This window comes from Lipophrys pholis (genome assembly GCF_963383615.2).
Source record: "Lipophrys pholis genome assembly, chromosome: 12".
NCBI lineage: Eukaryota > Metazoa > Chordata > Actinopteri > Blenniiformes > Blenniidae > Lipophrys > Lipophrys pholis.
Window position 1 is genome coordinate 1,813,610 of NC_137641.1, and position 14,017 is coordinate 1,827,626.

The window sequence follows — 14,017 nt, forward strand, 5'->3', positions numbered from 1 at the left end:
TTGCTGTCCGTCTGTGTGGCAGTGGGAGACATCATGGAGGTGGAGAGGGAGGTCCAGGGAGGAGGAGGAGGAGGAAGGTCCAGGGAGGAGGAGGAAGGTCCAGGGATGATGATGGAGACGACCAGGTGACACAGAGGACGCCCAGAAGGACCTGGCAGGAAGTGATGTGTGAGCGAGACTCAGTGTCCAACTACCTGCTGCTGAAGAACGACCTGCAGACCTCAGAGAGCAGAACCACATCTAGACAGGAAGCTCTCCTCATGGAGTCATGTTCTCTAGTCATGTTCTCTACTCATGTTCTCTACTCATGTTCTCTAGTCATGTTCTCTACTCATGTCCTCTAGTCATGTTCTCCAGTCATGTTCTCTACTCATGTCCTCTAGTCATGTTCTCTAGTCATGTCCTCTAGTCATGTTCTCTAGTCATGTTCTCTAGTCCTGTTCTCTAGTCATGTCCTCTAGTCATGTCCTCTAGTCATGTCCTCTAGTCATGTTCTCTAGTCATGTCCTCTAGTCATGTTCTCTAGTCATGTTCTCTAGTCCTGTTCTCTAGTCATGTCCTCTAGTCATGTCCTCTAGTCATGCTCTCTACTCATGTCCTCTAGTCATGTTCTCCAGTCATGTCCTCTAGTCATGTCCTCTACTCATGTCCTCTAGTCATGCTCTCTACTCATGTCCTCTAGTCATGTTCTCTAGTCATGTCCTCTAGTCATGTCCTCTAGTCATGTCCTCTAGTCATGTGTAGATATATGTAGATAGATGGATAAAGACAGAGATCAACAGACTGTAAATGATTGTTTATGACTGTAAAATATAGAACTTAATATTTCTCTGTTATTTGATAAACAATGTAATGTTGCTTTAAAGGAGAAATTGTCTCGGAGGAATTTAAACAATTATGAGGTCTATGAGGAGAACATAGAACAAAAAGAAAGACACACTACCAGTTCAGTAAGTTATTAACTCATGTATGAATAAAATATATACATGTAATAATTCAAACATCAAAAACAATCCTCACTCCTCATCTGGAGGAGTTCCTCTTCTCCTCTGGACCAGGCTTCAGGTTCCTCAGGAGTCCTGGATTACAATAGTGCATGGTGTTAGTTTGAATCCACAGCATCCTCCAGTAGAACCAATAGAACCTCCAGTAGAACCAGTAGAACCTCCAGTAGAACCAGTAGAACCTCCGATAGAACCAGTAGAACCTCCAGTAGAAACAGTAGAACCTCCAGTAGAACCTCCAGTAGAACCTCCAGTAGAACCTCCAGTAGAACCAGTAGATCCTCCAGTAGAACCAGTAGAACCTCCAGTATAATGGGTAGAACACTTCAGTGCAATTGAGACAAACACTATGGCCAGTAGAACCTTCACCTCTCAGTCAAGTTAAATAGTTTTAAACAGGATCTTTCCCCTCAGCAGCAAATATAAATGTACATGAACACTGTTAGATTTACACTAGAACATTTAGATCTCATGAAAACCTCAGAACAAATGTTTAAGTAAACGTGATCTTGAAATATCAACCTCATAACAACATTTTAAACAACTATATTCTCGCCTAAAATACTCTTAAAAGTACACTCTGTTAAACTATGAGGCTAATATTTCAGATATTTACGCACCGTTGTCTGTTTCCTCCTCCTCGATCTCCTCCAGCTTCTCCTGCCAAATGCATTATGGGTAAATTAGCTTCCGAAGCCTGCACAGGTCCTTGTCGATGGATCCTCGAAAATGTGGGCGGAGCGAGGATACATCCGGGTATTCCATGTGTACTCGGTGAGAAACGGACTAAGAATTGGAAGAGTACTTGGTCTCCCACTGATGACGTTTCACGAGTACACGAGAGCACAAGTATGGACAAGTATGCGTATTGGAAAACGGCCACTGTGATGGGAGAAACTTGCAGCCAGTAAAAATGCGAAACGCCGTCATAGCCAATCATAATGTGAAACGTCATCACCGCGCGCGGATTCAAGCCCTGCCCAGGACAGCTCTGGTAGTTCAAGCGCATGCGCAAGCGCCGCCCCGGACAGATCTGGTAGCCCGGACAGATCTGGTACCTACATCGGCAACCATAAACAAGTATGACGGCGCCCATCCGCCGCCATTATTTGAGACCGCACTGGCGGGGTTTCAATTTTGAGAGTGGTATGGCAGCGACCACTAACAAGTATGTCAGCGCCCTTAAGCCACCATCTTGCCTCCAGCTAGGGCGCTCCCCTCCTCTCGCCACATTAAGCGCCTCTAAACCTGCAGTTCCCCCTCCCTCCAGCAGGGGCCTATCCCCCCACATTAAGTGCCTCTAAACCTGCAGTTCCCCCTCCCTCCAGCAGGGGCCACTCCCCTCCTATCCCCCCACATTAAGCGCCTCCTTCTCGAGCTCTTCCTCTTCGCACCGCGGCCTCTCAGGTAGGTGCTCCGTTTGTCCCGCTGCACCTCAATCTGGCTCCAATCCGACTATAATCTCTCTTCAATCTGTGCCATCAGGCTCCGTTCTGGTCCGCTTTTGTTTTTCCGAGCTTTAGTGCTCCTCGCGGAGGTTTTATTTCTGGGGATTGAGGAGAAATTCGTGTTTTATTTGGATTTGAGTTCCGGGACCGTTCCGCCATGTTGGCTCTGATGGCTTAAAACCGGCACGTTTTCACTTATTTTCCGCTTTAACGTATTTTCTTTGCGTTAAGTTCGTCATTAAGTAGTTCTTAATTCTTAGTAGTGTGAGCAGTCGTGTGTCTTTCGTCTGCGGCGCTGTAAAGCCGCCAGGCTGGCTCCGAGCTAACGATAGCTTCTTTAGCTGGGAGCGAGCCTGGTCGCGTGAGGAGACGTGGAATTTAAAGTTGTTGTTTTGTTCCAGATCTCTGAAAATGGTCCGCTACTCTCTCGACCCGGAGAACCCGACCAAGTGTGAGTACCTGAGCGACTCTGCTCCCGAGTGTTTCCCTGCTGTGATGACTCTTAGGACACCTTTGGATTCTCCATGAAAACAACCTGAATGAGGCTGAGCCGCAAACCGGAAGCCAAAGTGTGTTTGTGCTCCCAGCGGAGGACTAATGAGGGTCTCTGTTCCTCCACAGCATGCAAGTCCAGGGGCTCCAACCTCCGGGTGCACTTCAAGGTGAGCTCTAGATGAAAACCTGTTCAACTCGCAGCCAACCCACCGTGATGTAGTGGGACTGATAGAATCTGGTAACTCCAATTCATAGATGAGGTTAAGGAGAATTAGCTGGAGGTCAAAGGTCAACCGCTGTCCTGACACCAGGTTGAAACCCGGCAGGTGACCGCCTGCCTCGTTTCCACACCAACGGAGCTCTGAGACACGGAAAACGGTGTTACTTGACCTGGTAACTAGTCGACCTGCACAGACCTGCAGCTGTTTTATAATCTAGTATTCTATCAAATATTCCACCAAGTGATCGAATGATGGGATAAAGTTCAATTTGGCTTAATTTAAGCTCACGTATACAATGAGTCTAAATTTACAATAGAAAATAAGACGGATCATTTTAACAACCAATTTGTTTCCTAATATGATAAATTGACTGACATTACGTGGATTTAATGCAGAGTAGTAGAGTGCGTCTAAATTTATGATAAAAATATTTCCCACTTATGTTTTCACAGTTTCAAAAGTTACATATTCAGTATTAAGGAAACTTAAAACTTTTCATGGTTTTCGTGGAAACGGGACCTAAAATGGTTCCAATGAGTTGTCAACAGTCGTGAGGTTGAAGAAATAATGTGTAAATGTTTAAATCATGAAAATCCTTTTAGCAATCGTTGGATAAACTGAAAAGAATAAACAGCTGGAATAAAATGTTAGTTTATCAAGATGGAACATACGAAGGAGCTGGAGGTGAAATTAACTTGAATAAAAACAGAAAAGTGGCGATAAAAAAGAAAAAAGATGTTTTTGGAAGACGAGATGAATCTGGGCTGAAAATGTTAGACGAGATTATAAACAAATAGGAGGATTAACTAAGCTGGCCCGGGCCTCCAGACCCAGGTCCTTCTGGTGTTCGGGTTTCTCATCACGTGTTGGTACTTTTCTATTGGCGCCTCCCCTGTTGTTCCTTGTGAGCTGAGGTTGTATTGTACTATACTATACTATACTATACTATTAAACACTGGAGCAGCGCTCCATACTGATATTGTACTATTATACTATATCAGTATGGAGCGCTGCTCCAGTATTTAGTCTCTCCGCCAGCGGTTCTCTCCGGTTCCCCGTCCGTCTGAACAGCCAGCAGCAGCTGTACTGTTGTCGCTACGTCTCGTAGCCATTTTTTGTTTCGCGTAACGAAAGCCGTCGCTGGAGGATCGGGGGCCTTGGTCCCATGACTCCGCCCACATGGAGATGAGGCTACGATGTTTAAAACCAGGAAACTGCCGATGTTCAGTTGTAAAAACAGAATCTTGTTCTGTTCAATGAAAACGCAGCGTTGGCGTGATGTAGTTTAAATTGGTCGTGTTGGGGTTAGCCAAAGTTCGTATGACAGCGTTTCCTCTACGATCATTGGTAGTGGCGGCCGGCATGCCTAATCCCTGCAGCTGCTGCTTCACATTTCTTTTTTGTTTCTTTAAGTGACACAAATACACCTTCCCAGCAGAGTCCTGACCTCACTGAGCCTGGTTCTGGTGAACTTGTCCTCTGTTCGGGGTGCGGGGTGCACGGGCAGTATTTAGTTTGCTCAATCCAGTTGAAGTAGCAGCAGCAGGTCCGTCTCAGTGCAGTTTAATGCAGAGAACCTCCAGACGTCATTTGGAGGGTCAGTTTTCAAAAAGATGGCCGAAAAAATAGCACACGGCTGCTCAAAGCCTCTAAAGTATGTGTACAGTAGAACCTCGGACGATTGACCCATAAGAGTGGAAAAGTTTTAACTGTTAACACACCCCTTAACTAGGACAGCCTCCAGCAGGGGGTGCTGCTGTGACTGAGCCAAATTTTACACCGGGAGTCGATCATTAGGCTCGGGGGGCCAAAACCGGTGTTCCATATTAACAGGTGACCATGTTAACTGGTGACAGAGTTCCTTTAGCATCATTACTGCTAGCAACAGCAGATGTTGGAAATGTGACGGACGTTCGTAGCTGTCCTAAAGAACGCCTGTTAAGCACATTCACAGAATAATTTTAAAGTATACTACGTTTTGAGAGTGTATATCCTGGTTTGGACATGTGAGAGTGTGTCACTCCGCTGCTGCAGCACTTGCTCACTTCAGAGTTACTAACAATACTGAGACGGTAGCATCAGGGTCCTGAGACGTCACAAAGTGGGCGGGGCTATAGCCCAGGTCACAACGTAACACAGAGTTTGAGTAGACAGACGGTCTGCAACTCGTATCCATTGTCGGTTGCTTCACTATTTCTCTTTTTAATCACTTTGGGTAGAAAAGAATCTAGCGTGCGTCGTTAGCACACTGATTGGTCAAAGGAACTGGGTCACCAGTTAACATGGTCACCTGTTGATATGGAACACCGCCGCTAAAGGCTTCAATCCGGCCCCACAAACACCAAGCAATCTGGTTATAGGATTTACTGGAGGCTTTTGTTTTACATGTCACCATATTTTGCACCGGAATGTTCCATTAAAATGGACCTCATGTTGAGATTTTGGTTCCTTCCAGTTGTGTGTGATCTTGCAAAATCATAGACATTCATCACGTCCACTGCGCCACAGCAAAGTAAGTTTAGATTTAAAGGTGATTATAGCAATATTTTACCGGTCCAGCCGCTCAAGCTGAAACGAGTAGGTGAAGAAGGAGGGGGAGGTGCAGCAGCAGCAGGAGGAGGTGCAGCAGCAGCAGGAGGAGGTGCAGCAGCAGCAGGAGGAGGTGCAGCAGCAGGAGTCTGCTGTCGGTTGCTGTGATGACTTCTTAGGACACCTTTGGATTCTCCATGAAAATAACCAAGATTTCTGAGCAACTTTTGAAGAAGCAGACTCCTGCTGCACCTCCTGTTTTCTCCTCGATGTCTTGTCTCCTCCTGCTGCTGCTTTTCCACCAGCTCCTCCTCGCCTCGGCCTCCATCATTCTCCATCACAATACAGCATGATGTAGCTTTCCCCGTCGTGCACAAGTGATCTCTCTTTGGTGTGGAGCCAACGTGTTTTGGTGTCGGCTCAGTTAATAAATTAAATTAAATGTATATTTTATATATATTAGCGATGTCCCGATCAGATCAGTAGATATCGGATCGGCGCCGATATTGATTTGTGAGTGATCGGGAATCGGCAAATCCAGCCGATCACCCCTCCGATCGATAAAACCCCAACCTTTTTCCAAATGAGCTGCTGTAAAGCAGCCCCGTTAGCAACCTGCAGTAAACTGAGGTGAGCAGCCTGAAGCCACTGAGAGGATCAACCAGCAGTCTGGGGTGGAGCACCAGAGCTTCACCCCAGTCCTGAGAGGTGGAGCACCAGAGCTTCACCCCAGTCCTGAGAGGTGGAGCACCAGAGCTTCACCCCAGTCCTGAGAGGTGGAGCACCAGAGCTTCGTTTAACACAACTAATCTGATAAGACATCTAAAAAGTAAACATGCGGTGGAGTACGCTCAGTTTACAACTAAAGAAAAAGCTGCAGCGAAGCGGCAAACTCGGTGCAGCTTTAAAATAAAGGATTTTAAAATAAAGGTTAAGTCCCCACAGGGGGGCGATATGGTGAAACAAGAACCCAGAAGGTTCCTCTAGTTTGAAGGGAGACTGAACATAGTACTCTCAAAAACTTATTCAGAATATCCCAGAGTACTTTAGTGAAACAGGTTTTACCACTTTGAAGTAGAATGAAGTGTTTTAAATTCACATTGAAATGTAAAAGTTTAGTGACATTCAGGTCAAACCTCTCATACTGCTTTAAGGTAAACTGAGGCTCCAATGTAACTTCTTTGTGTATTAAATTCCAGAGTATTTATGTCTGTCGTTCTGAGAAGAATTTTGATTCAATAAGTGAGTTTTACAATAATTTCTAGGTAAACAAAGCTTCTGCCAATAGTACTTTTAGCTTCAGACATCTTAGTCGCTCCAATAATACACTATTGAGTATATTTGCAATAGTAATGTAAGTATCGGTATCGGGGGCAGAAAGTATGATCAGGACGTCCCTAATATTTATAAAACAAGGCTTTCTGAAATGTTGCTACTTGTCCTTGTCTCTGCAGTAACTGTTCGTCCTACACAGACCTGCAGCTATCAAATGTTTAGTTTAGTGTTCTGTAGAATATTCTGAATCGATTGATAACTTAAATGTACTGTGGCTTAATTTAAGCCCAAATATACAATGAGTTTAAATTTACAGTAGAAAATTGAAGGTTCACTTAACCAATTAATTCCTTATTATGATCAATTGATGTACATTGTATGTACTAAATACTGAGTAATGAAGAGTTTGAGTCAAAATGTCAGATGTTTCCCACTTATTTGTTCTCAGTATCAAGCTTCTGTGGAGAAACAATGTTTTTCATGTAAACGGTTGTCATGGAGATGGGGCCTAAAACAGGTTAAGACGTAAACAGTCATGAAGTGGAATAAACAATACGTACATGTTGGATAAACTTAAAAGAATAAACAGCAGGAATAAGATGTTAAATTATTAAAAGATGAAACGCATGAAGCAGCGAGACGTGAAAGTAACTTCAATTAAAACAGAAAAGTGACTATAAAAATGTTTTTGAAAGATGGACTAAAAATGTTGATATTCAAAACAAACTGGAGGATCAACTAACTGCATCGTTTTCAGTGTCGTTTCCATGGAAACGCGTCTGTTTCAGAACACTGTTGTGGGTTGAAACCTGCAAAAATACAACTGATCATGTTTAGAACGTAAAAGGTTCAACGGGAAGTTTGTCTGAAGAACTGAACCAGAACTCGGGTTGAACTGACGCCTTTAAAGTGATACTATACTGGGCCCGGCTGGTACCGGGATCTTTCCCCCTCGTGTCCGCGGAGCGTCACTGTGTTGTAATCTGCAGCGAGGAGAGTCAGTGTCTCTGTGGGGGGGCGTCGGCCGGCTGCTCCTCTTCCTCACTTGGTTTGGATGTTTGGGACGATCCAAAGTGAGGAAGGCAGCGCTCCACTTTCTTTCTTTTCTTTTTGCACTCCGGTTTCTCCGAGACGGGGTGCGAGCGCTCCCACGCTCCGACCCGAGATCACAACTGAATCAGCTTCATGCTCGACCTACACAACTTCAAAATAAAAGTGAAAACTACGTATTTTCAAAACAATCTTCTCCCAACCGAGCTTGTACTTTGAAAAGAATACTGTGTGTGTGTGTGTGAGAAAAACATACTAGAAGTACTATATGAAGTACTTTGGCTTCAAAACAAAAGAGCACGGTGTCTCCATGAACACTGAAGCTCCACTGAGTAAACAGTGTTAGAGAACACGTCTGGTCCAGAGTGGAAACACTACTAACCTGCTACACTACTAACCAGCTACACTACTAACCAGCTACACTACTAACCTGCTACACTACTAACCTGTTAACCTCCTGAAGGACAAACACCCAGACCTGCAGAAGGAGTTCAAAGAACCACAGATAATAACTTATATACCATGAAACTATAACTCTGGAAAACAATGTAAGCTATTAGAAATATTAGTATAATAAATATTATGAAAACATTTATTTTAGTCATTTAATGTTATAAAGAGTACTGTATAGTAACAAACCATTTAAAGACATTGGTCCTACTGAAGACAGGCGGGAGCTCATTACTTTTTGTGTTCTCTGTTTATTTTGAAAAGTATGGAACTACATGCTGGTATCGTGACACTAACCAGAACATAGTTTAATTTTCTTTTTTCTTTCTTAATCATAACAATTAGAAAAAAATATCTGAACTGAATCTTGACTGTAAGAAGTTTGTAGGAGAACAGCCTGGGCTCAGAGTAGACCAGCTTGTGAATGACTAGTGCAGTCGGAGACCACACCGAGACAAACCCTCAGATCTGAAACAGGAAGTGGCACACGGACCCTGTCGGTTCTGACCAGAATGAGTCCACAGAGAACAACTCGCTGACGGAGCAGAACGAGTCGCATCAAGGTTGATCAGCGGAGCTCCTGCAGAAGCTTCTAGAACTCTGTGTGTTTCCTTCTCAGAACACCCGTGAGACGGCTCAGGCCATCAAAGGGATGCACATCCGCAAGGCCAACAAGTACCTGCGGGACGTCGTCGTCAAGCACCAGTGTGTCCCTTTCCGCCGCTACAACGGAGGCGTAGGCCGCTGCGCCCAGGTGAGGCGACACACACCCAATTAGCGTGGTTCCTCCTAGAAATGCACCGATACCATGTTCTTAAAGGACCAGTATCCGTACCGGTCAGTCCTACTTTAATCATGTTGAGCATGTGGCATCGCTGGTGTGAGCCTGAACCTCTGCTGGTGTTGGAGGAACCATCTTTCTGATCGATATTATGTCACAACGTAATTTACAGTCTCTGCTTGTTCTGCAGTACTGGTTGAACACTGGTATCGGTTCATTCCTAGTTCCTCTTCGTGGACCTCCATGGTTCTAGTTCCTCCAGGGTTCTGCAATGATGACCACTTAGGACACCTTTGGATGAAAGATGAAACTAACTCATGAGTCTGAGCAGCTCCTGGAAGGTTCTAGAATGTTCTTGAAGCTCCTCATAGTGAAGACCAGTCAGTAACCTGCAGAACGTTCCTCCTCAGGCCAAACAGTTTGGCTGGACTCAGGGCCGCTGGCCCAAGAAGAGCGCTGAGTTCCTGCTGCACATGCTGAAGAACGCCGAGAGCAATGCCGAGCTCAAGGTACTGTGTGTTTGTGGTACTCTGTTGTCCTGTGTGCGTGGTACTGTGTGTGAAACCTGGTTGTGGTTCTGGTTCAGGGGCTGGATGTGGACTCCCTGGTCATCGAGCACATCCAGGTCAACAAGGCTCCCAAAATGCGGCGGCGTACGTACCGCGCTCACGGCCGCATCAACCCCTACATGAGCTCGCCGTGCCACATCGAGATGATCCTGACGGAGAAGGAGCAGATCGTCCCCAAGCCCGAGGAGGAAGTGGCCCAGAAGAAGAAGGTGAGCAGACCCTGGTGTTCAAGCCTCCATCACGTGTTGGTAGCTGATTCTTTTCTAGTAGCTCCTCCCCCGTGGTTCCTGGTGAGCTGAGAATGTATTGTAGTAGGACCAGTGTTTTGTCTCGGCGCCTGTGGTCTCAGGTTCTCCCGGGTTCCCGTTGTTCTCTCGGGTTCCCGTTGTTCTCCATCCGTCTGCAGCAGCTGTACCGTCGCTATTTTGTTTGTCGCAATAACGAAAGACGCCGCTGGAGGTTCCGGGGCTTTGCTCCAATGACTCCGCCTACACGGAGGTGGGGCTACGCTGTAGTATAAAACCAGGAAACCCCATCGATGTTCCAGAGTTTTAAAAACTGAATCTTGTTCAGTGTAGGGTTGTTCTGTACACTGGTACTGTATTGGTATCGAGGTACTGACGCCTCTAAAGTGATACTATACTGGGCCCGGCTGGTACCGGGATCTTTCCCCCTCGTGTCCGCGGAGCGTCACTGTGTTGTAATCTGCAGCGAGGAGAGTCAGTGTCTCTGTGGGGGGGGCGTCGGCCGGCTGCTCCTCTTCCTCACTTGGTTTGGATGTTTGGGACGATCCAAAGTGAGGAAGGCAGTGCTCCACTTTCTTTCTTTTCTTTTTGCACTCCGGTTTCTCCGAGACGGGGTGCGAGCGCTCCCACGCTCCGACCCGAGATCACAACTGAATCAGCTTCATAGCGCTGGAAAAAATTTAAGGTGTTATAAATAGTAGTATTATAAAAATAATATAATATGAAAATATTCTATTTTAGCCATTTCATGTAATAAAGATTACTGCATAGTAACAAACCAATTAAAGAATTAGAATCTTTTGAGAGGAAAGCCCCTTGAGATGCAACATCTGGTTTACAAAGGGGACCTGAAGACATTGGTCCTACTGAGGACAGGCTGGATCTAATGACTTTTTCTTGGGTTCGCTTTTTATTTGGAAAAGTATTGAACTAGCGTGCATCGTTAGCACACACTGATTGGTCAAAGGAACTGGGTCACCAGTTAACATGGTCACCTGTTGATATGGAACACCGCCGCTAAAGGCTTCAATCCGGCCCCACAAACACCAAGTAATCTGGTTATAGGATTTACTGGAGGCTTTTGTTTTACATGTCACCATATTTTGCACCGGAATGTTCCATTAAAATGGACCTCATGTTGAGATTTTGGTTCCTTCCAGTCGTGTGTGATCTTGCAAAATCATAGACATTCATCACGTCCACTGCGCCACAGCAAAGTAAGTTTAGATTTAAAGGTGATTATAGCAATATTTTACCGGTCCAGCCGCTCAAGCTGAAACGAGTTATGGTTTAAAAAAAAAAAGTAGTTTTTTTTATTTACTAGATGTTATGATTGTGTAGTACGAAAGATCTATCTGGGCAGCTAGTCCCCCCACCGCTCCTAAAAATAAAAAAAATCCTAGAGGAAACACTGCAGGATGGAGTTTAAATTGATCGTGTCGGTTTGAATGAGTCTGATTTAGATAGAGGAGGAGGTGCAGCAGCAGCAGCAGGAGGAGGTGCAGCAGCAGCAGCAGGAGGAGGTGCAGCAGCAGCAGGAGGAGGTGCAGCAGCAGCAGGAGGAGGTGCAGCAGCAGGAGTCTGCTGTCGGTTGCTGTGATGACTTCTTAGGACACCTTTGGATTCTCCATGAAAATAACCAAGATTTCTGAGCAACTTTTGAAGAAGCAGACTCCTGCTGCACCTCCTGTTTTCTCCTCGATGTCTTGTCTCCTCCTGCTGCTGCTTTTCCACCAGCTCCTCCTCGCCTCGGCCTCCATCATTCTCCATCACAATACAGCATGATGTAGCTTTCCCCGTCGTGCACAAGTGATCTCTCTTTGGTGTGGAGCCAACGTGTTTTGGTGTCGGCTCAGTTAATAAATTGTATAGTTGAGATTTTTATGTTTATTAATAAAACAAAATGTGGATCGTTACGATGGTGCTTCACTGTCCAGTGTTTTGGTTTCACTGGTGCCCCTGTTAACTGGTGACTTCTGTCACCAGCCGTTGATGTTAAAATAAGACCAACAAACACTAAGATACTTTAACCTTTAATGGAAATGTGGCTAAACGAGGTTCTCCAGGACAGCTCTGGGTTTCGCTCGGGTTTTTAACATCTGCTGTGAAAAGGGGGACGCTGGAAGAAGCCGGTCACCAGTTAACAGGGAAACCAGGGAATCCAAAGCACCGGTGGTATCCAGCTCCTGGTAGCGTGTCGCTCTGTGGAGCTCCTGAATCCTCTGGTCGCCTCCAGACAAACGTCTCCAGAGCGCCGCTGCTCCACAGGGTTGATTCCTGAGCGCCTCTCTGGTCGTGATCGGGTTTTAAAAATGGCGGCTGAACGAGACGTCCTCTGACTCGTCTGTGTCGTGACACTGTGGCCAATCAGCGGCTGCCGTCTACCGAAGTCACGTTGTCTACTGGCCTCAGCTCGCTGGGAACCTGGAGGAGGAACCAGGAAAGTTCCTGGTTCCTCAGCTCGCTGGGAACCTGGAGGAGGAACCAGGAAAGTTCCTGGTTCCTCAGCTCGCTGGAGGAGGAACCAGGAAGGTTCCTGGTTCCTCAGCTCGCTGGGAACCTGGAGGAGGAACCAGGAAAGTTCCTGGAGTGGAAAAGAGCCTTCAGTGTTTCCTCTCCTCCTGGTTGTCCCCTCACTCTCTCTCCTCTTGTCCTGGTTGTCCCCTCACTCTCTCTCCTCTTGTCCTCCTCAGGTTTCACAGAAGAAGCTGAAGAAGCAGAAGTTGATGGCTCGCGAGTAAAATCCAATAAAACTTGTTTCTGTCAGTTTTTGTTTCTCAAGTGTTTTTCTTCCTGTGTTCGTCCAATCAGGAGCTGAACACACACACACACACACACACACACACACACACACACACACACACACACACACACACACACACACACACACACACCCTGGATAGTGTGTTCTAGATATTTTCTAGCTCCTGATTTTAAACATGTTTTATCATCGGAGTTTAAAGTTCCCCTCACTACAGTTTGAATTAGATTGTAATCTGATTACCATCTGTTTAGGGTTAGGGTTATTTTAAATCTATCAGTCCTCAAACATTTTTAACGTTGGAATATTGCTGAAACTTAAAATTGATAATTGTGTGAAGCTGCTGATCACACTGATCAGTGGTTCTGATCACACAGGTTCTACTGGACTAGTCTCACCTGAGACTGAGAACACTTACCGACTCTTATCTCGGATACTTTTCATTAAAACTGAAACAAACTTAAAAAGTTCTTCAGAAGCTTCGATGATTGCACAAAATATTTTAACTTCATAGTTTCCATGAAGCTGGAAACTACTTAATGATCGAGTCTTTAATGATTCTTTCTCATTACTTCAAAACTTTAATCAGAAATCATCTTTAGTTCAATACACGTGATCAATAGCTCAGTCAATAAATACTTTATTACAAAGGACACTACTGAAATCAATATTAAACCTAAATTCAATCTTTTCTCAGTTCATTCACGTTTATCAGCAGGTTGTGTGCTGCTGCGGTGTGACCACCAGGGGGCGCCACAGCACCACACCACCAACAGCTTCAGACTCAAACCTAACGCAGGACCTTCTTTAAAGGCTCCGCCTTCAAAATAAAACAAGTGATTTTATTATATCTAATATTATTTAGGGTTCAGAGTCTGCTGGACCTGGACCTGCTGGAGGGACGGAGACCTGGTTCAGGATCGACCTCAGTTTGCTGCTCTGTGATGTTGCTGGAGGTTAGATGATGTTTGGAGTGAAGAAGCAGGAAGTCTCAGGCTCCGCCCACATGATGACATCATAACCATGGTTACTCTCCGAATCAAGCGAGGTTTTAGGAGCCTGTATCTTTAAACGTGTTCCAGAGTGGAGGAATTAGAAAACACCACCTTGGCTTTGACGTGTGGACAGACAAGAGCTGAAAATGATGATGTCATGGCCCCGCCTCCCTCTCTGTGACATCACTTAACAA

General features: G+C 45.4%; 1 protein-coding gene across 2 annotated transcripts; it reads left to right on the forward strand.

Moving 5' to 3' along the window:
- The first annotated feature begins 2,374 nt into the window (after positions 1-2,374).
- rpl17 (ribosomal protein L17) lies at positions 2,375-12,833 on the forward strand. 2 transcript variants are annotated; one of them, XM_080477486.1, is made up of 7 exons: positions 2,375-2,411; positions 2,854-2,903; positions 3,074-3,114; positions 9,092-9,226; positions 9,664-9,762; positions 9,840-10,031; positions 12,761-12,833. In XM_080477486.1, exons 2-7 carry the CDS (start codon positions 2,864-2,866, stop codon positions 12,806-12,808), a joined length of 555 nt encoding a protein of 184 aa, XP_080333612.1. In that variant the 5' UTR covers positions 2,375-2,411; positions 2,854-2,863; the 3' UTR covers positions 12,809-12,833. The 2 variants fall into 2 exon arrangements, with proteins under 2 accessions (XP_080333612.1, XP_080333613.1); XM_080477487.1 differs by having other exon boundaries at positions 2,405-2,635.
- Positions 12,834-14,017: the final 1,184 nt, after the last annotated feature.

Bases quoted from the DNA above. Each gene is read 5' to 3' on its own strand.
- rpl17 (XM_080477486.1), top strand. From the start codon at position 2,864: ATGGTCCGCTACTCTCTCGACCCGGAGAACCCGACCAAGT. The intron at 2,904-3,073 runs GTGAGTACCTGA...GTTCCTCCACAG, and splicing joins CCCGGAGAACCCGACCAAGT to CATGCAAGTCCAGGGGCTCC. The intron at 10,032-12,760 runs GTGAGCAGACCC...TGTCCTCCTCAG, and splicing joins AAGTGGCCCAGAAGAAGAAG to GTTTCACAGAAGAAGCTGAA.